The sequence below is a fragment of the Fimicolochytrium jonesii genome, assembly GCF_025526975.1.
Source record: "Fimicolochytrium jonesii strain JEL569 chromosome Unknown EV422scaffold_2, whole genome shotgun sequence".
Classification (NCBI taxonomy): Eukaryota; Fungi; Chytridiomycota; class Chytridiomycetes; order Spizellomycetales; family Powellomycetaceae; genus Fimicolochytrium; species Fimicolochytrium jonesii.
Genome location: NW_026515669.1, coordinates 1,697,342 through 1,723,805, shown reverse-complemented (window position 1 = coordinate 1,723,805; position 26,464 = coordinate 1,697,342). Strand labels below are relative to the sequence as shown.

At 54.6% G+C, this 26,464-nt stretch overlaps 10 protein-coding genes across 10 annotated transcripts; 5 read left to right on the top strand and 5 right to left on the bottom strand.

The window, feature by feature from the left end:
* Positions 1 to 263: 263 nt before the first annotated feature.
* On the bottom strand, positions 264 to 1,380 carry EV422DRAFT_503462 (uncharacterized protein; the record flags this gene model as incomplete). The annotated part of the gene is made up of 2 exons (XM_053068345.1): positions 264 to 626; positions 673 to 1,380. The coding sequence occupies 2 exons, from the start codon at positions 1,378 to 1,380 to the stop codon at positions 264 to 266; spliced, it is 1,071 nt and encodes a 356-aa protein (XP_052929618.1).
* A 309-nt stretch (positions 1,381 to 1,689) lies between these two features.
* EV422DRAFT_515518 (Alpha/Beta hydrolase protein) lies at positions 1,690 to 3,306 on the bottom strand. Its single transcript, XM_053069320.1, has one exon. The coding sequence runs from the start codon at positions 2,982 to 2,984 to the stop codon at positions 2,094 to 2,096; it is 891 nt and encodes a 296-aa protein (XP_052929617.1). The 5' UTR covers positions 2,985 to 3,306; the 3' UTR covers positions 1,690 to 2,093.
* Positions 3,307 to 3,720: 414 nt separating this feature from the next.
* EV422DRAFT_155382 (uncharacterized protein) lies at positions 3,721 to 5,972 on the bottom strand. The gene is made up of 2 exons (XM_053064927.1): positions 5,210 to 5,972; positions 3,721 to 5,125 (listed from the first exon to the last, which is right to left on the bottom strand). The coding sequence occupies exons 1-2, from the start codon at positions 5,626 to 5,628 to the stop codon at positions 3,793 to 3,795; spliced, it is 1,752 nt and encodes a 583-aa protein (XP_052929616.1). The 5' UTR covers positions 5,629 to 5,972; the 3' UTR covers positions 3,721 to 3,792.
* A 1,569-nt stretch (positions 5,973 to 7,541) lies between these two features.
* On the top strand, positions 7,542 to 12,031 carry EV422DRAFT_515515 (CobB/CobQ-like glutamine amidotransferase domain-containing protein). Its single transcript, XM_053069319.1, has one exon. It carries the CDS (start codon positions 7,688 to 7,690, stop codon positions 11,798 to 11,800), a length of 4,113 nt encoding a protein of 1,370 aa, XP_052929615.1. The 5' UTR covers positions 7,542 to 7,687; the 3' UTR covers positions 11,801 to 12,031.
* Positions 12,032 to 12,039: 8 nt separating this feature from the next.
* Positions 12,040 to 12,934, top strand: EV422DRAFT_155133 (uncharacterized protein). The gene is made up of 3 exons (XM_053064925.1): positions 12,040 to 12,236; positions 12,425 to 12,592; positions 12,667 to 12,934. Exons 1-3 carry the CDS (start codon positions 12,185 to 12,187, stop codon positions 12,819 to 12,821), a joined length of 375 nt encoding a protein of 124 aa, XP_052929614.1. The 5' UTR covers positions 12,040 to 12,184; the 3' UTR covers positions 12,822 to 12,934.
* On the top strand, positions 12,935 to 16,196 carry EV422DRAFT_155245 (uncharacterized protein). The gene is made up of 11 exons (XM_053064926.1): positions 12,935 to 13,133; positions 13,200 to 13,325; positions 13,391 to 13,519; positions 13,582 to 14,058; positions 14,121 to 14,258; positions 14,317 to 14,539; positions 14,605 to 15,233; positions 15,327 to 15,423; positions 15,489 to 15,690; positions 15,767 to 15,840; positions 15,904 to 16,196. The coding sequence occupies exons 1-11, from the start codon at positions 13,047 to 13,049 to the stop codon at positions 16,086 to 16,088; spliced, it is 2,367 nt and encodes a 788-aa protein (XP_052929613.1). The 5' UTR covers positions 12,935 to 13,046; the 3' UTR covers positions 16,089 to 16,196.
* Positions 16,197 to 16,933: 737 nt separating this feature from the next.
* Positions 16,934 to 17,998, bottom strand: EV422DRAFT_491971 (S-adenosyl-L-methionine-dependent methyltransferase; the record flags this gene model as incomplete). The annotated part of the gene is made up of 2 exons (XM_053067574.1): positions 16,934 to 17,803; positions 17,876 to 17,998. 2 exons carry the CDS (start codon positions 17,996 to 17,998, stop codon positions 16,934 to 16,936), a joined length of 993 nt encoding a protein of 330 aa, XP_052929612.1.
* Positions 17,999 to 19,073: 1,075 nt separating this feature from the next.
* Positions 19,074 to 20,167, top strand: EV422DRAFT_563955 (uncharacterized protein; the record flags this gene model as incomplete). Its single annotated transcript, XM_053072137.1, has 2 exons — positions 19,074 to 19,788; positions 19,875 to 20,167. The coding sequence occupies 2 exons, from the start codon at positions 19,074 to 19,076 to the stop codon at positions 20,165 to 20,167; spliced, it is 1,008 nt and encodes a 335-aa protein (XP_052929611.1).
* A 241-nt stretch (positions 20,168 to 20,408) lies between these two features.
* Positions 20,409 to 22,111, bottom strand: EV422DRAFT_515485 (uncharacterized protein). Its single transcript, XM_053069318.1, has 2 exons — positions 21,016 to 22,111; positions 20,409 to 20,938 (listed from the first exon to the last, which is right to left on the bottom strand). Exons 1-2 carry the CDS (start codon positions 21,893 to 21,895, stop codon positions 20,580 to 20,582), a joined length of 1,239 nt encoding a protein of 412 aa, XP_052929610.1. The 5' UTR covers positions 21,896 to 22,111; the 3' UTR covers positions 20,409 to 20,579.
* Positions 22,112 to 24,847: 2,736 nt separating this feature from the next.
* Positions 24,848 to 26,335, top strand: EV422DRAFT_478545 (major facilitator superfamily; the record flags this gene model as incomplete). Its single annotated transcript, XM_053067269.1, has 2 exons — positions 24,848 to 24,940; positions 25,019 to 26,335. Coding segments are annotated over 2 exons (1,410 nt in total), but the record flags the coding sequence as incomplete, so codon positions are not given.
* Positions 26,336 to 26,464: the final 129 nt, after the last annotated feature.

Sequence of the window (26,464 nt, the reverse complement as noted above, 5' to 3'; positions counted from 1 at the left end):
ATCGGGCTGGCAACGTGGTCGGTCTTTGCTCTCGGGTGGATTTGAGAGGCTAGGATACCGTCACTTTACACTGTCCCTTGAGCCACGTTCCAAAAGAGCGGAGCACGTGCTTGCCCGTTTGCAGTATCTTGGAGAGCGACTGGCAGTATGTTGTGGTGAGAGCGTCCCTCTCGTATTTACAGTACCGTCCTAAAGGCGTTCTGGTCGCGTAACGCCGCATATGGATTTAGAGCGGCCGCATTTGCAGCATTCATTGAGGAGGGCTAATCAGCAGAATCGCGACGACGGGGCATTTTCAAAATGACTCCCGATGCCATTCCCATCTCTTCTGCCCAATCTTCCTCTTCTTCCTCCTCCATCACCGCCCAACCCCCTTCCTCGTCATCCCACTCCTCGTCCCTCTCCCCGGCTCCACGGCATTGGCGGAGAACCGCCTCTTGCAGGTGGACCAAGAGAAGATCATTATGCGGGAACTGCCGAAGAAACACGTCTGGGATGGAACACCGTGGATTTGGAAGAGGCATGGCGAGGGGATGGTTGTGCGGGACAAGCACTGCTGCTTGCTCATTGAAGACGAAAGTGTGGGGTACGCCGTCCCGAATCCAAAAATGACCAGGAAAATATGTCTAGGAGCTGGTGGACGGTGGAGGTCAGCATGAGCCCGTTGCGCACGTCATACGGACGCTTGTTGGCAATGACCTGCGGTTCCTCAAGCCACTGCGCGGCGCGGCGGTCCTCAAAGAAAGAGAAGGCATACTCGGGGCGGAGAATGTGTGCGCACTCGAGACCGACAAGACTCCCCGACACCACGCAGAACTGATCCCTCCTGAGGCAGTTACTTGCCATCTGAGCCTGTAGAGTTGTTGGGGCTAATTCAGGCTCGGCATCAAGTAACGCCTCGGCGAGGGCTTCGGGATCAATGGCTGGCGGTGAAGGTTCGTCAGCGAGTCCGGCGCGGGAGGGAGAGCCTCGGGTCGAGGCGGTGGAGGCAGGGGACGCTGACGACGGCTTCTTGGAACCCCTGCGGGGGGTGTAGCCAACAGGAAGGCTTCGCTTGCCTCCCCCGTGCTTGGACATGCGGCCGTTGGGAAGTTTCGCGCGAGGGAGAGCTGGAGCGGTGGACGTGTCGCCTGGGGAGTGAAGAATGACGAAGAGCGGTACGTCCTCGCTGTCGAGATCCAAGGGAAGAAATCCCCCTTGGGCATCCACCAACGAGAGAGCGAAGGGAGGCAGACCGGGGTAGAGTGTGCGAACGACAAAGTCAACGAACGCAGCCGAAATGGGTCCCATTGCAACCGGGAAGGCCAGCGGCTTTGCCTTAGGGTACTTTGCCCATTCGTCCGGAGTATAGACCTCGACCCTGCGTTGCGTTGCGCTCATGATAGCCTGGACAGTGTGAAGTGTATATATGTATATATTCAGTAAATTCTGACACGAAAAGAGAGCAAGAGAGTCAATATATACATGGGGAACCTCTTTCCGTTCGCCGTGCAAATAAATTCGTACGGCACCAGCATAAGACGAGACGGGCCATCCACTCCAGATCAGAACATGAACAAAACATGATCCTAAACATAGTACGGATTAGATTCAGAATGTGAGTAAATATGCACAATAGAACGCGGGTGAAATCACGTTCAAACCAGCGAGGGCCGTCGGATAAATTGAACAATTTAATTAACCTTTCAACTCGCTGTTTATTTATGTCTATATAGACTGCAGTAGCGTACAGTACGCACCTTCCCTTTCCTTTCCTCGCCATCCTTTTTCTTCCCACAGAGTATATACTGTTAGTAGCATGTTTACCCACCGACCATCCCCCGCTGTCCATGACAAGGACGTTTTTGCACTTTCGAAACTTTAAAAGCGCAGTGTATACTGTTACAAGATCCGTATCGAATCTCGTAGGGATGCACGAATATATATAGACCAGCTGCATATATGCTTGATGAGGCTAACATGCCTCCACTCTCCCGCTACATCTGGACAAAATGTTCAACCACCTATGCCGTGGTAGCACAGAGGAATATCTTCTTAACTACTCTACAGTCTAGAGTCAAGTGTCAAAATTTGCCTATTCCAGTCAATCCACATCAAATGAGATACTGCTGGAAGAACAACGATGCCTTGGTGAGAGCACCATCAACAGCCGCCTTGACAAGCGGGTCGCTCACATCCCCGCGACAAGCGAAACCATGCGTGGTGCCACGGTACACGACAAACTCGTAGTCGGTAGTTACAGGCGCAACCTTGTCCTCCGCCGCCTGGGTAGCCTCCTCGCGCCTTTTTTTCAAGCACTCCTCCGCGCGTAACCTGGTCGCGGTTGAGAACCAGACATCCTCCTCGGCACACAGGAAGAGCGCTGGAATCTTGATAGGCTCAATGTCCCCTGGCACCGCCGTCCGAGATGTATGGGCGACAGCGAAACAAGCTACTTTAGCTTCGTGGGCAAGGAGCGTCGCGTATCGGCCGCCCCAACAATGTCCGATTGCGCCAATATGCTCGCGCTTGTAACGGTCGATATCGATTAACCCGTTCAGGAACTGTGATAGGCGAGCCATCATGGTCTTGTCGTTGTTTTGTACCAGGAACTGTGCGCCGGTAGGTAGTGCTTTGACCACAGTGAGACCTAGGCGGAGGCGATCGACGATGCCCTTCACCTTCTCCCTGTCCTCGGCCACTTTCATTACGGGCTCAGGCGCCATCGCTGTTCCATTGAAAAGGTCGGGTAGGTAGACCGTTAGGCCACTGCTGTTAGCCAGGTTGTCTGCGTAGAGCCGGTTGTTGATAAAATCCAGGCCGAAGACGTCGGTGAGGAATACTATGCATTTGCGTGGGGATTCGGCGGCAGACGTGGGGAAATTGGCCGGTTTGGCGACGTAGGTTTTGAGGCCGTGCAGGTTCTCCACCGTTCCTTTTGCGACGCCATCGTGCACGTAGCCTTGACGGCAGCACGCAGGGAGTTCTTCCGTTGCTGTTGTCATTGTGTCGGGAGGGAAACGCAGAATGATCTAAGCGCGCGAGGACTGTGTTTCTTGCTGAACAACGCTGAGTGCACGACGTAAGGCCGGGCAGGACAGTACGAGTTGCTGATATATACGTATATATATGTGGTGAAAGCAACCAGCTTCGTCTCGTTGGCGTCCGAAGACGAGCCTCCTGCAGAAATCCATGTCCAGCGAAAAGCCTCCACGCGCTTATCGGGATTCGGGAGCCGTCGCCAACCCTACCGTCACATGTGGCCCCTAGAGTATAGATACTGTACATACAATCCCATATGCCGCATGCGAGACGAAGAAGTGTCCGAGATTCGGAGCATGTTTTCTCGTGGCATCCGAGGCCGCTGACTCGGAGGCGAGTTTCGAGCGAATTGGAGCGACTACCGTGAGAACTCGCCGCTTCCGAGGACCAAAGGCTCCAATAATTTGCATTGTCGGCCGCGTTTTCCAGGTCCGAGTCCACGTGAAGATCTGTATGGGAGACGTCCTGCATCTGCGTAGGATTTCCGGCTTCCGCACGTAGTAAGCACTAATCCCCTTGGGGGAAATCCTGCGGCGTGACATATCAAGTACTCGGTGACCGAGCGCTTACGGCAAAGAATGCTTTGAATGCACCGGTTCGGCATTTCGTATATTTGCAGTTGACCTGATGAACACCATGTAAAAACTACTGAAGCTTTCCAAATCAGAGCTATCGCCAACAGCTTCATTGCCAACTGAAAAAGGATCAAGATATATGTAATCCAAAAAAAAAGGAGTAAAGGAGTAACGAACATTCGTCCTATTCTGCCAACTATCGAGGTGCAACGCTTTCCTTGTTTGCACAACATCCGCCTCGTTCATGCCTCCTCAAATTGCTCAGCACACTGAAGCTGCGCCCGCACACGCAGAGGAACGGTTTTTCGCCCGTATGTGAGTTGAGATGCGTCCGCAGCGACGATGGGCGTGTGAATCGTTTCGCGCATTCAGGGCACACATAGCGTTTGTGGGGGGATGACTTCACGGGCTTACGTACGTCGTCTGATGCAGGCGGTGGGTACGCTTGCGATCCGTCCGGTGTGGACGCGGGAGATGGGGAGAGATGCATGGGTCCGGACATGAGACGATCCAAATGCGACATCGGTGGTCCTTGTCTGTACGACGACCCAAAGTCATCGGAGTGAGGCCCCTGAGAGCTCGGTGGGGTGGCCATGTAGGTCATCATGGGCATGTAAGCTGCGGTGTGACCGTCAGGCACGTTCCCTGCATTGCGCGGCACATGGAGCGGATGGCTAGATGCAAGCTGAGGAGTTGCGGAAGCGACAGGGTTGTGAATGTATTGATGTGATTGGTATTGCGGTTGAATATGGGGCCCGCCACTCAGGGTGCCAAAGCCGTTCTGAGGAGGGTGTGCGTAGTGATCGTGTGGATGGGTGAAATTGGGATGCGCGTAAGGTGAGAAGTTCATGGCATGCGGTGGGAAGCGTTGGGTATCGTATGGAGAAGTGACCGGTGCCGCGAACTGTTCATGTGCGGCATTGGATGACACTGGTAGGGGTTCGGAGTCCGCCGGAACGCTATTGGCAAGCTGTTGCTGCTCCTGCTCGATATGGTGATGGTGGTGATGATGGTGGTGGTGATAGCAGTGTTGCGGTTGACCTTGCATTTGCCAAGTTAAGGTTTCATTCACGGGGTCGCCTGTGGGTTCCATCTTCGCCGACATGTACACTTGAGCGTCCGAATCTGGTTGCGCAGGAAGGTGTGCATAAGCGCTTAGATGTCCGACAGGGTCCGCGGTATGGTCGGAAGCCGGAGGATGATGGCGGAAGGGTGATGCCTGCAGCCGAGGTTGAGGGGCCAGATGGGCTTCGGCAGCCATAGGCGCACGATGGGATTCGCAATCGTAGCGGTGTTGATGGTCTTTACATGTGCAGGGGCCCTGTGATTGCTCCACACTCGGTTGCACCGTTACGGGAGCAGCCGTGGAAACCATAGTCGACGATTGACTGGTCTTGTAAGGCGCCATAATGCTGACTGCATGTGGGTCCGGCCCACTGACGCTCGGCCACCGTCCTAGCGGCGGCGTCGGGTAGGGGTAAGCTCTGTTTGCGCCGTGTATTCTGAGTAAAGCGGGATGGCTTCCTTTTCTGATATTCGAAATGTAGATTTGATGGATGACGTCAATATAAGCTGGTGTACAGACTGCCTCACACTGGGGGCTTTCAACTTACAATTGACTGTCCGATGATGGACGACCATGCTCAACGGCCACTTGATGAGAGTGACCTTGTGAGGTAGCAGGAGATTGATATTGGTGGGTATTGGGTAAAGGATACGAATTGTGCTTTGTCAACACTTTAGGAGGAAGTTCACTTGCTTGACCCACAGGAGGGAAGGTATACGCATGATGGGGAACAGGGGGAATCGGCACTGGAAGGTAAGGGGCTGGCAGCGCCGACGCGGCAAAGTTATGAGCATACGCAGTTGGGTGTAAAAGAATCGGAGGCAGTGATGTGGCGGTGCCATCGTTTGTGACACTCTGTGAATCGTCCGAAGGAGGGGTAGTTGACGGAGACAGTGACATCTCGGACGGCCTTGCAAATTGCCTCGTTTCCTCTTGCACCTTTTGCTGAAGGCCAGAGGAAGCCATCTTGAGGTCATGCTAGAACAAAGACACAGAAAATGTCAGTGAATGCTTTTCTGCCAGATCTATATGTCTCACCCGCCAAAGATACTTACAGCAAGCAGATTCAACGAAGCGCCAGCACTTTCCCCATGGCGTTCTGGGGTAACGTCACGCAGATGAAGGACGTTGGCGAGCGAAGAAGTATAACGGGTAGCCATCACGTGCTTGTCCGAAGCTTGAAGCCCGTATAGAAAAAAAAGTGAGTCGGGAGGCGATAATGAAGCCTCGCCACTTGTGAAGCACCGATTTATCAATCGGGTGCGCTGCGGGTACTAAGAGGTGCTAGCACAACGTCCCGCGTCGTCATGGGTTGCTTCGAAGGGTAGAGAGGATAGCGAGCGTTCACAGGCGAGAGAACAAGCAGTCGTACGTTGGGAGAGGAGGGATTTGAGGCGACTGACAGATAGATGATCGAAGTCGCCGGCGGCTCGAGATCCACTTTGCCAGCCGAAAAGTCGTTGAACAGAAGCTCTTGAAAGTATGGCAGGGAGACGAACCAGTTCTGAGGAACTGGGGCGGTTGCCGGCCGGAATATAAAGGGTCGGTGGGATCTACGGCGAGGAGGAGCTTTGAAATTGAGAACCCGGTTTTCTTTCTGTACTTGGGAGATTCGCCGCGATCCGGCGGATCGTATTCGGGTACTGGTGGGGAAATGAAGAAGGGAGCGTCCGTTTGGTGCTGTAGAGTTTGGTCGCTGAAGATATCGATATTATCGTCTTTGCTTTCACACCAGTCAAGCACAGTCGCCCAGACAGCGCCAACCCCCTTGCTCCCCTTGCTGGTTCACATTCTTTCTGTCATTGCCATACAACGACACAAACAAGCAACCGGGTGATGGGAGGGATTAAGCCTGATGAGTCGTAAGAGTCGTTGCCACGCAGGCGAACAGGAGGAAAAATCACTTTGGGGATCGGCGGATCCGCGTGCTCGGTAAGGCCAACAATGGGAGGCATTCACTGGGCAATCCCATTGAACAAGGCCTTGGGATTATGGGATCAGCTGGACGGGCTGTCGCAGAATGAATCGTGCATGACGTAGGGTGTAGCCCGTAGCCCTTGCCAAGATAGGAGATCGCCCGGCGATATATGATCAGCGTCCCGGTATATACCGCGGCGTTACTGCTGTTCACGCTCACGTTCAAGAGAGGGATCCACGTCTTTATATCCGCTGATCTCATGGCGCCCTTCCCCCCCATTGTTGTAAGACGGAGAAAGGGATCTACGAGACGGACATGTAAGGGATCTCGTACGAGGCCGCACTGCCATCCAAGTCGCGCTTTTAGAAATGACAGTTTCCGACACCATCATTGAGCCAACTATCTTCACAGCTACGTATAAGGCGTGGAAGATAGACAGTATATGTGTGAGGCACTGAGAGTGCGTACACAAGATGACGGACTGTCCATTCATCCAACCAACCAGTCACATCAGACATTATATTCACATCTAAAAATAAGGAGGGGAACCATAAAGCGATTGCATTTCCCTTTGCAGTGTGTGCATCAGTCCTTCCCGCTCGATCAATCCCATCCAGCAATTGGATTTCGCCCGTACACGTGATGAGATATGATAGATCCTAGTGTCACTCCTCTCGTTTGCCCCATTGATGCAGGGCTGAATGACGAGGGCGATTGACGGCGGACCTACCATGTGTACAGAGCCGCCGTTTGTGCGCCGTAATGGCAGTTACGGTGGATCCCGAATCCCAAGATCGCTTTACAGGAAAAGGATCGTCAGGTTTCCGTCACATTGCAGCGACTCTAGAAGCCGCGATGCATGCATGCATATCTCGCCTTTCCGAAAGACTCTGAGTCAGTCACGTGACAGCACGCACAAAAACCTGTCGGAAGCGTAGGAGGTTTCGGTCATCAGAAAGCACCACTTGCTTCCTCGTCTGGGAGATCTGGCTGCAGCCAAAGGGATTCCTGACGGCGACCCCTCGCAGCTTTATCTTCTCCCTCAGCCGGGTTCGTCAGCTTCACCATCCATCGGGCGAGACCCCCTGAAAGCCCGAAACAGACACGATGCTGGTCCTCCCCGGTTCGGCCGCGTTCTCCCCCTTCCGGGAAAGCAAGTTGCTCAGCGACATCCAGGTGCTTTCTCCCAGCGTCAAAGCGATTTCTGGCTTCCACGTCCACTTCGTCCGCACCTCCGAAGCGTACTCGCACCTATCGACGGAAAAGGCCATTGAGGTCCAGGCAACTCTTGAGGCCTTGCTACGCTACGGCTCGATTGATGCCAACACTTTTACGCCAGCTGAGCAGAAATGGTTGAGCAGTTTGGCTACAAAAGGGCACGCTGGCGCCGACGCCGACCCTACACGTCCAGAGCTGTTGATTGTTCTGCCACGACCCGGTACCATTTCACCCTGGTCCTCTAAGGCGACGGATATTGCCCGGACTTGTGGTTTGGGTCATCTTGTGGGGAGAGTTGAGCGCGGACTGGCTCTGTTTGTCGAAGTCGATGGTGGAAAACTCACGGATGCAGACGCACAGCAGTTTGCTCACCACATTCACGATCGGATGACGCAAACCGTAGTCCGCGGAATTCCCACTGAGGCCGAGCTCTTCAAGACAGGAGATCCTGCGCCTCTGAAATCAGTCGATCTGCTTGCGGCTGCGAAGTTTGGTGCTGACCCTCGTCAAGTGCTCGCGAAGGCGAACAAGGAATGGGGACTTGCGCTTGCGGAGGATGAGATCGAATATCTCGTTCAGGCGTTTCTCCATCCTCCTGCTGGGCAAGCAGCTCGAAACCCGACGGATGTTGAACTTATGATGTTTGCCCAAGTGAACTCTGAACACTGTCGCCACAAGATTTTCGGTGCGTCATGGACTATCGATGGTCGAGACCGTGATAACTCGCTATTTGGTATGATTAAGAACACATTCAAGTTGCACCCCGAGTACATCATTTCTGCGTATTCCGACAATGCGGCCGTCATGGAAGGAGCTACGGGGATGAGGTGGGCGGCGGATCCCGCCAAGCACTACAAATACGGACCTACTACGGAGGCCCTGCATTACCTCGCGAAAGTGGAGACTCACAATCATCCAACCGCCGTCTCTCCATTCCCCGGAGCCTCTACAGGCTCCGGTGGCGAGATTCGAGATGAAGGTGCTGTAGGCCAGGGGTCCAAGCCGAGGGCTGGGCTGACCGGATTCACCGTCTCGAACTTGCGAATTCCGGGATTAGTCCGGCCCTGGGAAGAGCTGGAAGATATTGGACGACCTGGACACATCGCGTCTGCTCTAGACATCATGATCCAAGCTCCTCTGGGCGGGGCGGCGTTCAACAACGAGTTCGGACGCCCCAATTTGACCGGATATTTCAGAACGTTCGAGGAGCGTGTGCCAACGACAAACGGAGGATCTGAGGTTCGAGGTTATCACAAGCCCATCATGATCGCCGGAGGCGTTGGTGCCGTGCGTCCCATGCACGTCTTCAAGAAAAAAATTCAACCCGGCGCGAAACTAATTGTTTTGGGCGGACCATCGATGCTTATTGGTCTGGGAGGAGGTGCCGCATCGTCCATGAGCTCAGGCGCCAGTTCGGCCGAACTGGATTTTGCCTCAGTCCAGCGAGACAACCCGGAAATGGAACGCCGCGCTCAGTCCGTCATTGATGTTTGCACAGCATTCGGAGATAATACTCCCATCGTTGCAATTCACGACGTCGGCGCAGGAGGACTCTCCAATGCGCTCCCGGAGATCGTTCACGATTCGGACCTTGGCGCCGTGTTCCAGCTTCGTGATGTGCCATGCGATGACCCTCGCATGAGCCCGATGGAGATTTGGTGCAACGAGTCGCAGGAACGATACGTTCTAGCTGTTCAGCCGGAGGACTTGGAGAGGTTCAAGTACATCTGCGAGCGCGAGAGGTGCCCGTTTGCCGTTGTTGGTGTAGCTACTGCCGAAAAGCGCTTGGTGCTCGAGGATTCGCTACTCAAGACGACCTCGATTGATCTCCCCATGTCTACTCTGTTCGGAAAGCCGCCTAAAATGCATCGGACTTCCGAAACCGTGAAAGCTGAGCGTCATGCCTTCAGCCTTCCGTTGGGTGCGTCTCTCGAGGACGCTGCGGCGCGGATCCTAACTCTTCCCGCCGTCGCTTCCAAATCCTTCCTCATCACGATCGGAGATCGTACTGTGACCGGACTTGTCGCCCGAGACCAGATGGTTGGACCATGGCAAGTGCCTGTTGCCGACGTTGCCGTCTCCTTCGCCTCATATGAAGGTTACAAAGGTGAAGCGATGGCCATGGGAGAACGCACCCCTGCTGCTCTCATCAACCCCGCCGCATCTGCTCGTATGGCAGTCGCTGAATCTTTGACGAATCTCGCTGCTGCGAATGTGGAGGACCTGAAGACTGTGCGATTGAGTGCAAACTGGATGTCCGCCGCCGATCACCCGGGAGAGGGAGTGGCCCTTTATGACGCCGTACAAGCTGTTGGCTTGGACATTTGCCCGAAATTGGGATTGACCATTCCCGTGGGCAAGGACTCGATGTCCATGAAGACAAAGTGGACCGACTCGAAGGGTGAACAGAAAGCGGTCACGTCACCGCTGAGTTTGATCATCACCGCGTATGGACCTGTGGAAGATGTGCGGAGAACGCTCACACCTCAACTGCGTGCAAACGAGGGCAAGACGACCCTTCTCCTCATCGATCTCGGTCTCGGGAAAGAGCGCTTGGGTGGAAGCTGTTTGACCCAGGTTTACAACCAGATTGGCACCGACACACCGGACGTGGAGAGCACTGACGCTTTGAAGGCCTTCTGGAACGCAATTCAAGCGACTCGCAAGGAGGGGCTGTTGCTTGCCTACCACGACCGTTCCGACGGTGGTTTGTTTGCCACCATCACTGAAATGTGCTTTGCTGGACACGTCGGTGCCAAAATCGATCTGTCACCACTTGCGGGAGCTGACCCCACCGCTGCGCTCTTTAACGAAGAGCTTGGAGCCGTGGTGCAAGTCCGCACAAAAGATGTCGACCGCGTCCGTCAGGCCTTCGAGTCTGCGAGTTATCCTAGCCAACACTTGCACATCATTGGATCCGTTGGCGCCGCTGGATCGGACAAGATCAGCTTCGCATGGGGCACCACGGTTCGTTTGTCCGGATCGAGGAAGGAGTATCACAGGAAATGGGCGGAAACTTCCTTTAGGTTGCAGTCGTTGCGTGACAATTCAAGCTGCGCTCAGGCCGAGTACGACACACTCCTTGACGTGAAGGACCCTGGGTTGAAGGCGCAGCTTACCTATGACCCGAACGAAGACATCACCACCGCCATCCTCAAGACGCCATCGAGCCTGCCAACGCCAAAGGTGGCCGTGCTGCGTGAACAAGGTGTCAACAGTTTCGGCGAAATGTCCTTCGCCTTCTACAAGGCCGGTTTCGAACCTGTCGATGTTCACATGACTGACATCCTCAGTGGTCGCGTCGAACTGCGCGGGTTCACCGGACTGGCGTGCCCAGGAGGATTCAGTTACGGAGACGTCCTAGGAGCTGGCGCCGGATGGGCCAAGAGCATCTTGCTCAACAAACGTGCACGGCACATGTTCACCGACTTTTTCCAACGCGAAGACACCTTCACATTGGGTATCTGCAACGGCTGCCAGATGCTGTCCGTCCTCAAGCCCTTGATCCCCGGTGCTGGCCACTGGCCCGCGTTCATCCGCAATCGCAGCGAACAATTCGAGGCCCGCGTCGCCACCGTGGAAGTGCTCGACTCCCCCTCCATATTCCTCAAAGGCATGACGGGATCCCGCATCCCCATCGCTGTCGCTCATGGCGAAGGCCGCGCCGAGTTCGTCGGTGGAGAAGCGCAAAGCGCGGCTGCGATCGCCGATAAAACCATCGCGCTACGTTTCGTCGATAACTACGGCAAGCCTGCAGACGTGGAACACTACCCCTTCAACCCCAACGGAAGCGCCGGTGGCATCACTGGTGTGTGCTCGCTGGACGGTCGAGTACTGGCGCTGATGCCCCACCCTGAACGTGTAGTCCGGTCGTGGGCAAACACGTGGGGTATTGATAAAGATACCGCGCCTGGCTGGGAAAGCAACGAGTGGGGCGGATGGATGAGGCTGTTCTGGAATGCACGGGCGTGGGTCGAGGAGGTCCGGACAAAAAGGATCTGAGGCTCGGGGCGAGCGAATTCATTTGCCAACCCATCGACCATCGAAGTTTCGGCCGAATGTGATTTAATCTATTCCAACATCCCCGCCTTATGGAACAATTGTACATTTACACAGAGTCTTTATATATCGCATCGTTTTCTCCATGCTGCTGCACCTCGAATCCCATTCTCTGTTTGTGATTTTTGATTTGTTCCACTAAGGCTTGGCTGGGTCCACAGGGCTCACAAGTCATCCGCGAAACTCATCACGTCACGACTGAACTGCGGTTGTTCTTTCCTTGCCAAAACTACCCTGGGAAACGAGACATCACCCACACATCCGGCGCCCAAGGTTCTTCGACTTCCCACCAGCTGAATACGGCGTCGGAATGGGCCTGCCGTGATAATGAAAAAGGCCGTGCTGTCGAGCATTGTGACGGGAAAAGGCACTAGATCAGGTACGCTATCTTATGGAATTGAACGTTTGAAAACCGGCTGGGTCGAGAGACATGGCCTTATGGAAGGATGGATACCGTTGCGTAGGCGACTTTCATGAGCGCTTATCCTCCGGCTTAAACTAACTTGACCATAATTTACGTTCGCGCACCCCGTTCTCACCGCCGTCCCATCGTGTTTGGCGAAACAGATGTCCCGGTCTACGCAAATACCTCGAGTGACCAGGCTACTCCCGGCGCTGGGAAGCACGCTTTGGACACCATCGTAGATCCATCGCTGCGTTATCGCTTGAATGCTGGACTGAATGCCTTGGCAGCCTCGCCGGAGCAGGACTGGTTGGCTGTAGCAGGGAGGGAAGGCAAGTGGAGGACGCTTCTTTCCGCACTTGCGAGTCGGTTGTGGGCGACCGCTTACTTGGTGTACTCCTTCTAGTGCTGAAGATCTTGTCAGTCTATGAGTCTGAGGTGAAGGAGGTGATGAATCTGCGGAGTGGAGTCAAGTTGAACCTCAGCTCCAATATCAACGATGTGAAGTGGGGGAATGCTTGTGCGTACCATTGGTGTCCTATGAGGGACTTCTACAGATAGGTTGCTGGTGACGGATTTGCTAATCTGGTGGACGACAAACTACACAGTTGCCAAAGGAACGATCGCTACCGCTGCCACGAATGGGGCCGTAGCAATCTGGGATTTGAACCGGCCAAATGTACAAAAGCTTGGTGGGTGCTCGCATTCCCACGTCTACCACGTGGAAGAGGGGAGGTGTAACAGGGAGTTCGTTCTCCGCCATCAGAACGGATCCTCACGGAACATATGCGAGCGGTAAACCGCATTTGTTTTCATCCGACCGAGCCTGTGCTACTACTGAGTGCTTCGCAGGATGGATCGATGAGACTGTGGGTTAGTGAATGATTCTATGTCTTCGTAGCGCTCACGTCAAGGTGACTGAGGAGTCGGAACATCTAGGACCTGCGAGCAAAAAGCATCGCTCGAAACAGCTTTGAAGGGAAGGCGGAGAGTGTGCGCGACGTCCAGTTCAGCCCATCTAGTCCATTCGAGTTTGTTGCTGCGTTTGAAAACGGGAATGTCCAGGTATGCAGAACGATATTATTGTTCGCCCACAAGAAGCTTTACTGAAGGAGGACGCTTCGCTACAGAAATGGGACATCAGGTTTCCCACCCAGTATGAACGCAAGTGGAATGCGCATAATGGCTTTGCCCTAGCGGTCGATTGGCATCCCGATGGGAGATGGGCTGCGAGCGGAGGGAGGGATCGGCTGATCAAGGTTGGAGCCCGAAGTTGAACTGCTATTTCTCACTCATCGCACTCATATAGACATATGACCAGGTGTGGGATATGAAATCCGTCAGCCGCGTACCTTTGTACACGATTCAAACCATTGCGCCCGTCGCGCGAGTCAGTTGGAGGCCAGGGCATGAGACGCAGCTTGCCAGTTGCGCGTTGTCAACCGACTACCGCATTCAGACCTGGGACGTGGCCAGGCCTTACATTCCTGTGCGGACGCTGGACGCACATGACGGCGTAACAACCGGTTTCCTGTGGCGTGACGCCAATACCGTGTGGTCATGCTCTAAGGATCGCTCTTTTGCTCGCCATGACATCCGAGATGCTCACGAACCATTGAGATACCTCAACACGAGCGTCGCTGGATTCAATGTTGCAGGCGAGCTTGCCTTTGCTATTGATGATCGACAATCCGACAGTCCTGCAGAGGAGAACCGCTCGGCGCCAATTGCACCATCCTATCCACTGCGACGAGCGCTGCGCCGAGCGGCTACCGACAAACCCATCGAAGATGAGAGGGTAGGTGATCCGTTAGGAAGCTCAGGGGTGAACCTGGACCCTAACCTGTTGAGCGTCGACAGGTCGCGCAGTACAAACCTCGGCAAAAGGTGGGAACCGCCGATACCGAAACCTTTCATCACGAAGCCTTTGTTATTTTGGCGGAGGAGCTCTGTATTGGAAATGAAGACCCGTGGGAGAGTTGCGATTCCAACGCGCAGGTAAGAAACGATCCCCAGCATCTTCGCCGCATGGCTACTAATCGGACAACACATATAGCTTGCACTTGAGCTAGGCCTACACCGCAGTGCACAGACTTGGAGAACCTTGCAGTTGCTCTATGGAACGCCGGAGCCGCCAGCTCGCAATCTCACCGCCCTCTTCTATCAAAACTCTGAAGACCAAGCCAAGAGAAGCAGACAGAGCTCGTTGTCCAGGGATCCTGTGTCAGCCCTGTTCGACCCGGTGGATCCTCCAAGGCTGGATGGCGCCCCTCAGCTGGGTATGAACGGATTTGTACTTTTTTCAAGTCTTCGAAGCGCATAACTGACAGGGTTCCCTCGACAGGCCAAAGTGATAAACTTGACATACCCGATTCCTCTGAGATGGAGAACGTCACCATTGGAAGTACGAAATCTGATTCAGCGCTCCTGAAGGAGAAAGCTACCACTGCCCCAAACGACAACTGGCTCAACAACTACACCTCACACACCGGATTCCGCCACTCTCACGGACATGACGCTACAGTTGGGGGCGAATTGGTCCCCAGCGAACTAGCACACGGGGGCCAGCAGGATGATGATGGCTACCTCTCCGATGATTCCGAATTCGATGGTTCGTCGTCGGACTCTGAGCAAGGGTTCACTTATGGTCTGAAAATCGGGGCAGGGCGTCGCACCCTGGCGAGGTTCGGGATCGGCATCAAAGCCAACAAATCTCGCTTTGGAGGCAAATCTCTGAGATCCAGTACTGGTAGTCGGGATCGACGGCCCAAAGACACTCTGGATCTCCTCACTTCAAATAAGATCCTGGACGCGGGTTCTGTGGCGAGTGGCTTGAAAGCTGATTCCGCCGCCCCGGCTTCCAGTCAATTCGCGCCCTTCGCAGCTCTACAGACGAAGTTGAAAGGCGATGAGATGAAATCTTTACGACCCATTCGCGATTTTCTTGTTCCCTCGTGGAATCACGAGCCGATTGTAAGGGAGATGCTGGAGTACTATGCTGAGCAGGTACAGTCGTACGCTATCATAAGGGCCAGCTCCTCGAATCCTCACCGGGCATATGTGTAGGGCAACGTCCAGATGTGCGTGGCCATCGTACTCATCCTGAAGAACAAGCTACGCGTCGATGAGGACCGTGTCAAAGTGTGGTTTTGGTCATATATCGGTAAATATAGGTGTCTGCACGAGCGTCCTTCCGCGTATCTGACGAGCTGCTCCTTTCTCCAAAAGATTTGCTCCACAGGTTCAAGCTCTGGGTCCCTGCGACCGCCATCATACGAGCGTGTCGCATCCCAGTTGTTGAAGCACGCAACCAGGAATCGACGACCATCCACACCATTTGCAATCACTGCCACAAGCCCATGACCAATACGTCCGGCCCGATCTGGGGATGCGAGAATTGCGGAAAGTTGGTCAACCCTTGTTCCCTTTGGTATGAGTTCCAGCGATCTTTCCCTAAACGCATGATTATGATCGGAGTTTTGCTGCTTACAAATTGTCATTCGTAGTCATAGGACCACGAAAGGACTCTACGTCTGGTGTCAAGGCTGTGCCCACGGTGGACACTTGGCTTGCCTGCAAGGTGGGAGCCACAACCTGTTCATTCATGGCTTGTCCCAGCGCTAACTCCTTCATCTGAACCCAGAATGGTTTTCGGCAAACCTCGATTGTTGCACCGGCTGCGGACATCAATGCATATTTCGATTTTTCGTTGATCCGACAAACGCGCGTCCGGGAACGAACGGGGATGTCGCGGGGATACCGTCTTCGCTCTTTCTCAGCGGAAACAACTCCATCGCGATCGGTTCTTCCTGGCTTACGGAAACGTGAATGCGATTGTCAACGATTTTCGACATCGTGACTGTGGAACTTGCCGATACCACCCATAGGGAGGTCACCTTCACGTAAGGCGATTGATTGAGCGCGATGGTGCGCGACGGAAAGCCACCTTTTGACGGTGCAGAATATCCCCCACGATCTGTAGGCCGCTGGTAACTCATCTCGGATAGCATCAGTCTGCGCTGGGTGCCTTCCCGGCAACGGGCTCACCGCCCATACCCATGGATCGGCTTCCTGTCCTTGACCGGGCAGTCATGTCGCAACAAGGACGGGTTCCAGCGTCGGCGCGACCGCTTTGAGCCGCCATCTACCCCTGTAGCGATCGAAAAGATACCTCGGCGTAGAGTATACATCCTTCGCTTATTTTCCGCCATATCGTATAAGAACCAAAGGCTCCATTCATCCATCCACCTGATTCTCATAGCTAAAAAAATCAGCATTTCTTCAAAACCTAATTTGCGGGACACTACGTGGGTGCATGTAGCATGCATGATCTATTTGATGGTTGACTAGGCGTTTCTATGGAACGTGAATAAATACATATAAACATGGAGCCAAGATGGCGACAGATGTGTGTGGTATGTACAGTGATTGGAAATCAGTGAAGCCGCTGGCGTATTGGTCAACCGATTTTGCAAGACGACTCGGGGAATACCCAAAGTTCTGGCTGGGATGATGAACGATTGCCGACAGGGCAGAAGGAAGCATTTGTTGGTTTACGCCGGCAGGTATCCTCATGAACAGCTCACATCACGGGCCATGCCCTGGGCGTTCGTCTCGTGGTGTTGCGCTGAGTGGAGGTGTACCAGCACCGCCTCAACGTCGTCGAAACACCTTTATCTAGGACGATGTGAACCGGAAACCTGCATCAATGAATGCGCAAAGCAATCTGGTAGGTAGGGGAACACATGGTAAGTAACCACGACAGGGAGCGAGAAAAGCCCATGCATCAAAATATACTTCAAGAAATCGTCGTTATCCATCTTTGACGCACGCATTTCCGACATGCCGACGGAATCCAGAACGGCCAAGACCGCTGCCTTGACATCAAAGTCCATCGGCACATCCAACCCCCGTAACGAGCAGTACGTTTTGTAATTGTGCTCCAACATATCCAGAATAGACTGCGTTTTGAAGTTCGCAGCGACGGTCTTGTTCTTCCTCACAAACAAGACTCGCAATAATCCATCCCATTCGTCAAAGTCTACAGGCGGTGGAGGCTGTCGTGGCTCGATCCTCACAACGCTGGATTCGACCTGCGGTGGTGGACGGAAGTTGTTTCGGCCGACTTTCATCACGTGATCTACTTTCGCGAGCAGCTGGACGTTCGCAGACAGACGGCAGTACAGCGCATCTCCCGGTCGAGCGGTAAGACGGAGCGCAAATTCGCGCTGAAACATGAGCACGGCGCAGCGCCATAATGGGCGGTGCTGCAGCAGTTTGAACACCAATGGCGAGGAAATCTGGTACGGCGTGTTGGATATGCAGACGTCGAAGTAAGGCAAATCGACTTTCAGAAAATCTCCGAGGATGATGTTGAGTTTATGCTGCTCGGGTGTGCCTTGCACACGTTTTGTCAGTTCGGCGGCGAGACGAGGGTCCATTTCCACGACGGTCGTTTTCTTCGCTTTCTCGAGGATTTTCACTGTCAAATTACCGGTACCGGGTCCTACTTCGAGAACGATATCTGTCGACTTCAGTGCAGCCTACACAAACCACATTTGTAAGCGAGGAACTCTGAAGGAGAGAGGTACTGGGAACGTAGCTCCGGAACCCACCTTGTCAACAATTCCCTGCGCAACAAGCGGGTTCTTCAGGATGTGCTGACCAAGGGTCTTATCGAAGAGAGGATTGGCCGCGCGAGTGGAGGTCGCCGAGCGGACCTTTTCTGCTTTAGGCATGACTGGTTCGACGGACGGAGCTGGAGCCCGTTAAGAACCTGGGAAAGCGAGCGGAATTGAAGCGAAGTTGAAGTAAATGCGGCTTGTCAGCCCAGGTAGACAAAGTGCCGTATGGCAGGCGACGAATATGGCTCTATAATCTAGTGTCCTTAGTGAGTTGGTTGAGTGTGAGCACAAGGGCAGGGGTGCTTCTTGAGCTTCGTAGTTGAAGTGTGCGTTTGTCAAAAGGGCAGTAAGTCAAAATGGAAAGAGCAAAGGCAGCAACATGTGGCTTGCGCGCGGCGTCGACGTGGCGCATGGCATGCGTGCAGTGTCATCACTTTGCTGAGACTGTCCTTCGTAGATGTTGAGGTACAGTACCGCTGTTCGGATATAGGGTTTTACATTTGTGACTTCTTAGCGGGACGGTCATAGATTTCAATGCAGTATGGGACTCACGACAGTGTCTCCTCTTGGTCTCTTCCCCTGTGTGATTGCATCTGCCAAGGGTGCTTGGGGTCGTCTGTCTTCCGTCGTTCACAGGTCAAACCAGCCGGACCCTTCCTTCTTTTCCAATTTTGGGTTTCGCGTCAGTAATCGCGTCCGCTCCAATTTCCCAATGTCCCCTTACGAGGAACCACCCCTAGGGCTTTTACGGCTCATTACCCTCCTTGGAATGCATCGGATACACCAGAGACACCATGAACACCATGAAGGATAGAATTTTTTGGTTCTGTGAGTGACGGACGGCGTCCGGATATATAAAGACCTGTTCATGAAGCCAGAAGCCCTCTTTCTGTCCTGTTAAGTCCACGGAATCCTCCAGCATCTTTTTCTGTATATAGTATTGAACGCAGCATTGACATAAAGCAGCAGGTACGTCAGTTAGGCTGAAAGTCGGAAAAGGACAGAGAGTGAAGACGCTGCGCACGCGTCCCTCAGGTCTTTCCTCAACTCTTACTCTCGCCATCCCAGACAGATTCTGAACTCATCACACCATCACGTAGTGAACAGCTGTTTCGTCAGAAGCCTAGAACATTGGGACTCTCGCATACATCAACCGACCCTCATCTCACACCAAAAGCCAACAATCGCAATGGCGCCGCCTAGCGTGAACCATCCATCCCACAAGACCTCCCGCTTCTCCCCACGCGTCGCAGTGGCCGCAGTCATCGTTCTAACCCTCCTCTACCTCGCGCTCCCCCACAACCACCACCACGCCCAAAAGCTAATCGACACCATCGCGGAAAAGTCCTCCTCCCTCAGCTCGCACCCCGCGCCCGAATGGGCCCTAACAGACGACTTCCACGCCGACGACGCCGCTGCGCAGGAGCATAAAGAGAACCAGGCCGCGCCAGCCTGCCGAACCGACTACGTCCGCTCTCTGCAGGACGCGGCCCAGAACCCGACCAACAAGCCCCAACTGTCGTTCGAGCAGCTGCTCTGGATCGCAACCACCGTGCAGACCTCCGCGTACGCGCTCACCACCCGCGGCGGGATCAAACGCGACCACCGGTTCCTGGTCTGGGGGCTCGGCCACGACTCGCCGCTGTGGGATAATGCGAACTGCTTCGTTCCCCCCCATGCGTCGCCTGGGTCGGGGTTGGCGGCTCGGAGGGGTCGCACGGCGTTTGTGGAGAACTGGCAGACGTGGATCGATACCGTGTCGGCGGCGTACCCGTCGTTGGAGGTGCATTTCTTTGACAAGTATACGTCGACGGTCGCGACCTCCGACGCGTTCTTTGCGAGCCCGACGTCGCTGCAGTTGCCGGAGGAGGTGCAGAATGTGTGCTGGGATGTCATTCTCGTCGGTCGGTATCTCTTCCTGAAAAGAACCTTGATCGTTCTCATGATGTCCAAAAAATAGGCTCACGCTCCAATCCCCTCACCCCTCCAGACGCCCCCCAAGGCTACCAACCCGACCAACCCGGCCGTCATGAAGCCACCCACTGGTCCGTTCAAAAAGCCAAAGACTGCCTGCGCGCCAACAAGCTCTCCGAAGTGCACATTTTCCTCCACGATGTCAACCGCGCCCTCGAGAACAAGATCGTCGACAACATCCTCCGCGCCGCCGGCGGCACCGATTTGGGACGGATTAATGGCGTGGCGGGCGATTTGGTTGCGTTTAGGTTCACCAAGGCTTCGTTGGTGGATGATTTGCATGGTTTGGGGGGCCCGGGGAGCCATTGAGGGTTGAACTTTGGAAGGACACCGTTCACACATTTCAAGATTTCTTATACGTTATTTAATCCACTTTTTTGTAAATTACTCGGTTCTTTTCTTTGAGATGACGGCCCCGCATTTCTTGCTATCGGGTTATGGACGCTAGCTTACTTTTCGCAGTATTTATTCGGTCTTGTTCTTTCCTTCTTTTCATTGTATACATTTGTGTTGTGTTCCGTTCTACTTATTTATCTTGGCAATATTTCAAATGATTATGTCGTCGTATTATGAGGGAAGGATTATGATTTCGGATTAACCCACTATCGCACTATCAAGCTATTGCAACTATCGTAAAGAAGCAAAGATACATTCCCAAAAAGAGCCACACCCAGAACAACCACCCCTTCCCATCAAAACCCTCCCGCGCACACATCATAACCTAATATACCCACAGCGCCGCCAAAACCACCCCCACAACCGCCGCATTCACCACCGCCACCACAACCCCCCTTCGTCTCCTAAGCCTCCCTTTCCCAATCCTCCACGCCAGTCCCACAACCCCTCTCACAAGCCCCGCCACATCGCGCCACCCCTTCTCCTCGATCTGGTCGTCGTCCAACTGCGCGATCGGGTTTAGGAGGGCGTCTTCGTACATGTCGTGGAGTTGGGAGGCGAGGTCGGGGAGACGGTAGAATTCGGCTTCGAGGGCGAGTTCGAGGAGGGCTGGGGGCGTGCGGGAGAGGGAGAGGTGGGAGGGGAGGCCGCGGAGGTAGTTTATTATGTGGCGGAAGTGCGTTGCTGTGTGGAAAGGGATTTTGCATTTTAGTTTCCGTGGCAACTTGACATATCAGTGTGAGCAAAAAGACAGCACAAACCATCGCGATCCACGAAATAACACCCATCCCTCAACTCCAACGACGCCCGTTTCGCCTCATCCCCAAACCACTCCGCAAGCAGCGAATCCGGGTACGCCGTCGTTAGCGTCTCCAGTGTCGTCGCAAACAAGGTGCCACCCACATTGACATAAACCACGTTCCCATCTTCCGGCAACAACCCGTCATCCTTCTCATCCGTCTTGACCTGTTTCGCGGGTTGGCGGGCGATGCGGCGCGCTTCGATCGGGTCGACGCCCATGAGGACAAGGGTGCGTTCTTTCCCGAGGACGGCTTCGCTGCCGGCGGTGACGACGTTGCCGGCGACGCGGAGGGAAGAGTCGAGGTAGGAGGCCAGGACGCCGCGGACCGTGCCGTCGCCGGGGTCGGCTGAGGCGTCGAGGGTGCCGCGTTGGGGTGAGTTGCCACCTTTGCCAGAGCGCGTTGATAGCGTCGTTGGGATATACTGGTCAATGGGCCAATCGGTCTGTGTCCCTGCGTCGACGAGTTGGGGTGGCGGTATACCACCCGGCAGTGAATCTGCAATAACGCGCACGATCTTCACAGGCTGGTTCCCAGCGGCGGCCGCCGCCTTTTCCGCCTCTTTGATAGCCAGCATCTGCATCGCAGTCTCCTTCTCTCGCCGGCCAGGTGCCATTTGGTAAGCCAGCCCTGCGCGTATGGCGGCGTTTGCAAAGATTCCCGTGGCGGTGATTCCTGCCGATACGGCTTTTTGACCGGCGTGCACGATCTTCTCTTCAACGCCGAAAGCCGTGTTGACCCGTTTGTAACCTTCCAGCCCGTAGCCGGTCAGGGAGACCATCATGTCGGGGATTGGGCTTCGTTTGAGCAGAACGGCGCCTTGTACCATGGCGTTTGTCATCGACTCACTTATGATTTGCCCGTAGTCTGGAATGAATCACATGGCATTAGTCAACCATCAACAACCATCAACCATATAACCATCAACCATCAACTGTCAATCGTCGAACCGCCGACCGCCCATCAACAAACGGGCGGATGAGGGAAGTATTGCGCCCTCCGCGCAACATGGCTCGCGCCGCTCGCGTACTCACCTCTTTCATCTTCCGATTCCTCCTCCTCCTCCTCAGAATCCTCCTCCTCATGATCATCCTCTTCAAAGTGTACATCATTCGTGCTCAACTGCCTCTGATTATAATTCAACGGCGACGGAGCCTTCACAACACTCCTTACCACTCCGTCCCCATTCACCACTGTCCCATCACTCCTCGTGATACCTCCCGCCTTCCCAGCAGCACTTTTCACACCACCACTCTTCGCCTTAGAAGTCCCTGAAGACACGGACTTTCTCCTCTTTCCCTTCCTCGAGCTTTTTGACCTTGCTTTGGCACCCAACACGCGTAGTACGAGTGTGAGGAGGCCTATGAGTGCGAGGATGTAGGTGAGGTAGGAGAACCATGTTGTGGGTGTTGGGGATGGCGGGGCGGAAGCGCCGTAGACGGGGACGTAGCGGACGGGGGGTTGGTCGTCGTGGTGGTGGGAGTGCGACGAGGGGATGCCGGCGGCGGCTGCTGCGACCGGTTGTGGGATTGTCATTTGGGTGGGGAGTTGTTTGACGGTTTTTTTCCGGATTGGGGTGTGTTTTTGAAGCTGCCGAGATTGCCCGAGCTGAGGATTTTGCGGTGCAGAGATGTTACTCCTTCCCAGACTTTCCCTTTGGGCTGGGGGCACCTGTGTGGGGTTCTTTACGGGGTCGACGGTGGGTCGGGGTATATATTATGAGTTGCGTTGAGCCGCTGCTGCTGAAGGGTTCTTTCTGGCCAGGGGCTGTTGTTGGCTCTTTGCATATGATTTTTGCTTGTGCTGTCAGTATCCGCGGACGGGTGCTTGGTGGGCGGGCCGCTGGGGGGTCAAGTCAACAATATATGTGAGGGGCCTCTGACGTTTGCGTCTTTGGCATGTGCGATCGGACGCGCCTCTTCAGACCCCACTTACGGACAGAAAAGTTGCGCGTTATCCCCGGCGTGCGACGTTTTCTCCCGCGTCAACTCACTTCGAAAGCATCTGCCTACTGAGACGACTCGATCCCGTTGTTCTCGGTGCAGTTTGGTCGCTTACCGCCGTTGGTCAAGACCCACTGACTGGCAAAGGTTTTGGAGCGTTTATCACCCTGACTTCCCACCCCCCCCCCCCTCAACGCCCAATCGTTGACCGAGGTATTCAAGGTGGCGCCAATTTCAGCTTCCTTCAGCATCAAAATTCCCTACATCGAGGTCATCGACCCACGTGGAATGTGGGGCCATGGGAGCAGAATCCCGCTCCCTTGTGGTAGATACGTACGTAGAAAGGAGAGTGGTGCAGTACAGCGGTTGGGTACGTAGATAATTAGCTAGACCAAAGCTCACCCCTTTCCCTTCCCTTCCCGATGGCACTCTGAACCGAGTTGCATCTTGAATACGCGATCCTTCGCCCTGTGTGGGTTGCGAGTCCCACACGTCGGCAACCACGCAAGGGAACTACCGAGTCCGTCTTTGCTCCAACCGCCCTTCGCTGAGTTTATCGCGTTAAAGCAGTTTGACGTCGCGAACCTCCCGGTGGAACACCATAGAAATTCGCTGGCCCCCCCTGATTCTACAACTCAATGGTGTCCAAAGTGAAACCTGCATGCGGACAAGATGACAGATGAGGTTTCGACGGTTCATATTCCCAAATACAAACGTCCCATCGAAACGCCCTCTTCCATCACGCCGAAGTGAAACAAAACGTCCACTGCTCCTCTGTCCCATCTGCCAGAGAGCTCCCATCCTTTTTGATGTATTGCCGGAGTTCTATGACGAGAGCTTGCGGGTAGTAGTCTTCACTGGCGTTTCCGCTATCGAATCCAGAATCGAACGATTGTTCGTGTATCGCGAACCACTGGGAAAAGGGATGAATCTGGGGTCTGCTTAGAAATTAGACTTTCCATCTGCTATCATATTGCGCGATGCGTGCGCGTGGCAGCTTTCAACCTTAGTTACAGTTACCTTACGAGATCATACCCACTGGCAGTGGACAAGTTCGACTGCGCCGTTTCGGACCCCGAGGAGATCGCACCGAGTCCACGGGCTCGTGGGTGGCTGCTTTGCCCGACGGGCTGGAATCTGGATACTCGGTAAGTGTCGTGAGGGAGGCAGTTCTTCAGTGTTCACACGCTAATAAGGGTGCGACTTAGGAATCTTAGCGTCGATCGCCGGCTGCTCGTGGGAATAATTTAATTCGGCGATTCGTTACCGGCAGATCGCCCCCCCACAGAACAAACATGAATTTTTTGCATCGCGGGTTCTGCGCAGACGCGTTCGGCCATTACTAATTCCAATGGCTTTTCTTTCGTCTTTTCCACTCGGGCAAGCAGGCAACACCCATCCATACGTGGCCAAGCTGCACAGGAGGATGCATACAATACAGACAGGCCCCTGCAGTTCTTTCTCGATACTGGTCCGTCCTGACGTGAAACCTGTGTCGGTGGAATAGCAGGCTTGTCTCGCTGTGCGGGATATAAAGACGGAGACCAAGTGTCCCAGTTCCCTTCCAGTCCAGTTCACTCCACTTCACTCTAGCTTCTTGCTACACCACCGGCCAACACTACCGCCCAACTTCATTTTGCCGACTTTATCCTGACGCACTTTATAACCTTCTATTCCTCAACCTCCACTGCCTACCTTTACGCTCGGCAACCATGATTATAACAACAAAGGACTCGGATCAACAGCCAAAGGTCGCCTTGGTCGATAGCGGAGAAACACTGGTTGACGCATCGGCACTCGGACGTCTCCGTCAGAAATTGAGCCCTCTCTTGCTGCCAACTTTCTGCCTCGCTCAACTGCTGGATGCTATAAATTTGTCCGGTGCTAGCGTCGCTTTGCCCCTGATTCGCAAGGATCTAGGGTTTTCCGTTAGCTCCCTGCAGGTAGGCACAGGTTCACCGTGGGATCATGCTGGCGACCTTAATAGCTGACTTTGAAGTTTCTTTGCTTTCTTTCCACAGTGGGTGATATCTGCGTATGCCCTCACGTTCGGTGGCTTCTTGCTACTCACGGGTCGTCTCGGCGATGTATACGGCCACCGAAAGTTCTTCGTCGCTGGACTGGCATGGTTTACAGTGTTTGCAGTGGTGTCTGGTTTGTCGACATCATCGACGATGTTGATCATTGCTCGTGGTTTACAAGGCGTCGGTGCCGCAGCCACTATCCCCAACGCCATCGCCCTCATTTTACGAGTCTACCCCATTGGACGCTCCCGGAACCGCGCCATGGCCATGTTCTCCTCCACCGGAGCCGTCGGTTTCGTCGTGGGTCTCATCATCGGCGGTTCCGTCACTCAGAGCTCCCTAGGATGGCGCTGGATGTTCCACCTCTCCGCAATCATCTCCACCATTCTCTTCGTCATCGGCGTGGTCGTCATCCCAGCGGATCTGCCCGGGGAAGAGAAGAAGAAGGCCCCAACAAACGCCAGCGACGAATCGCTCGTCTCACCGGTGACCGCCCCCGAGAAGAAGCAATCAATTGACTGGTTTGGCGGCCTCCTCTCCACCGGCTCTATGCTCCTCCTCGTCTTCGTCCTCACCGACGCCAACAGCCGCGGCTGGGGTTCCCCGCTCATCATCTCCCTCCTCATCGTCTCCATCGTGGTGTTCGCCGCCTTCATATTCGTCGAGTTCAAGGTCGACAGCCCGCTGATGCCGCCCGCCATCTGGAAACTCCCCAACTTTGCCCCCGCATTCGCCATCGCCGCCTGCGTCATGGCGTACTTCCAGGCATACCTGTATTTCATGACCCTGATCTTCCAGCAGATCATGGGCTACGACGCCCTGCAAACCGCGGTGCGTTACCTACCCGTGGGTATCATGGCCTCCGTCGTCGGACTCTTCTTTGGCGAGAAGATCCTTCACTACCTCAACCCCAAGATGGCCCTCGTCGGCGGTCTCGCCCTCGGCACCGTTGGCAACATCATCCTCGGATTCTACCGCCACGAAGACCAGTACTGGTCTATCCTCTTCCCGGCCTTCATCGTCGGCATCCTCGGCATGTCCTCCACCTACGTCTCCGCCTCCGTCGTCGCGATAAGCGTCGCGCCCATGCATCTGGTCGGAATCGTCGGCGGGCTCCTCAACACCGGGTTCCAGATTGGAGGTGGACTCGGACTCGCTATCACTACCGTCGTCGCCACCTCCGTCATACCGGACACGGAAACGGCCGATAATGAAACGTTGATGAACGGGTACCACGCTGCCATCTGGACCGCATCGGGGATCGTTCTCCTTGCACTTTTTGGCGCGATCATGTTTGTTAAGAACATCCCCCCGCCAAATCCTGAGGCGCCCAAAGTCGAGGTCATTGCGATTCTCGATGACGGGACCGTCGCGGCAACCCGAGCGGATGAGGCGCCCCCGGCTCCACCACGGACGGACTCGGTGGGCACTGTCATCGTCGGT

What these genes read in the sequence shown, in the direction of transcription:
- EV422DRAFT_155133 (XM_053064925.1), top strand. Translation starts at nt 12,185, where the DNA reads ATGAAAAAGGCCGTGCTGTCGAGCATTGTGACGGGAAAAGGCACTAGA. An exon ending in GGGAAAAGGCACTAGATCAG is followed by an intron (nt 12,237 to 12,424) that starts GTACGCTATCTT and finishes TTGGCGAAACAG; the next exon opens with ATGTCCCGGTCTACGCAAAT. An exon ending in GGCTGTAGCAGGGAGGGAAG is followed by an intron (nt 12,593 to 12,666) that starts GCAAGTGGAGGA and finishes TACTCCTTCTAG; the next exon opens with TGCTGAAGATCTTGTCAGTC.
- EV422DRAFT_515518 (XM_053069320.1), bottom strand. Translation starts at nt 2,984, where the DNA reads ATGACAACAGCAACGGAAGAACTCCCTGCGTGCTGCCGTCAAGGCTAC.
- EV422DRAFT_515515 (XM_053069319.1), top strand. Translation starts at nt 7,688, where the DNA reads ATGCTGGTCCTCCCCGGTTCGGCCGCGTTCTCCCCCTTCCGGGAAAGC.
- EV422DRAFT_515485 (XM_053069318.1), bottom strand. Translation starts at nt 21,895, where the DNA reads ATGACAAACGCCATGGTACAAGGCGCCGTTCTGCTCAAACGAAGCCCA. An exon ending in TTATTTCGTGGATCGCGATG is followed by an intron (nt 20,939 to 21,015) that starts GTTTGTGCTGTC and finishes CTTTCCACACAG; the next exon opens with CAACGCACTTCCGCCACATA.
- EV422DRAFT_155245 (XM_053064926.1), top strand. Translation starts at nt 13,047, where the DNA reads ATGCGAGCGGTAAACCGCATTTGTTTTCATCCGACCGAGCCTGTGCTA. An exon ending in TTGAAAACGGGAATGTCCAG is followed by an intron (nt 13,326 to 13,390) that starts GTATGCAGAACG and finishes GCTTCGCTACAG; the next exon opens with AAATGGGACATCAGGTTTCC. An exon ending in CGTGGAATCACGAGCCGATT is followed by an intron (nt 15,234 to 15,326) that starts GTAAGGGAGATG and finishes GCATATGTGTAG; the next exon opens with GGCAACGTCCAGATGTGCGT.
- EV422DRAFT_155382 (XM_053064927.1), bottom strand. Translation starts at nt 5,628, where the DNA reads ATGGCTTCCTCTGGCCTTCAGCAAAAGGTGCAAGAGGAAACGAGGCAA. An exon ending in CCATCATCGGACAGTCAATT is followed by an intron (nt 5,126 to 5,209) that starts GTAAGTTGAAAG and finishes TTCGAATATCAG; the next exon opens with AAAAGGAAGCCATCCCGCTT.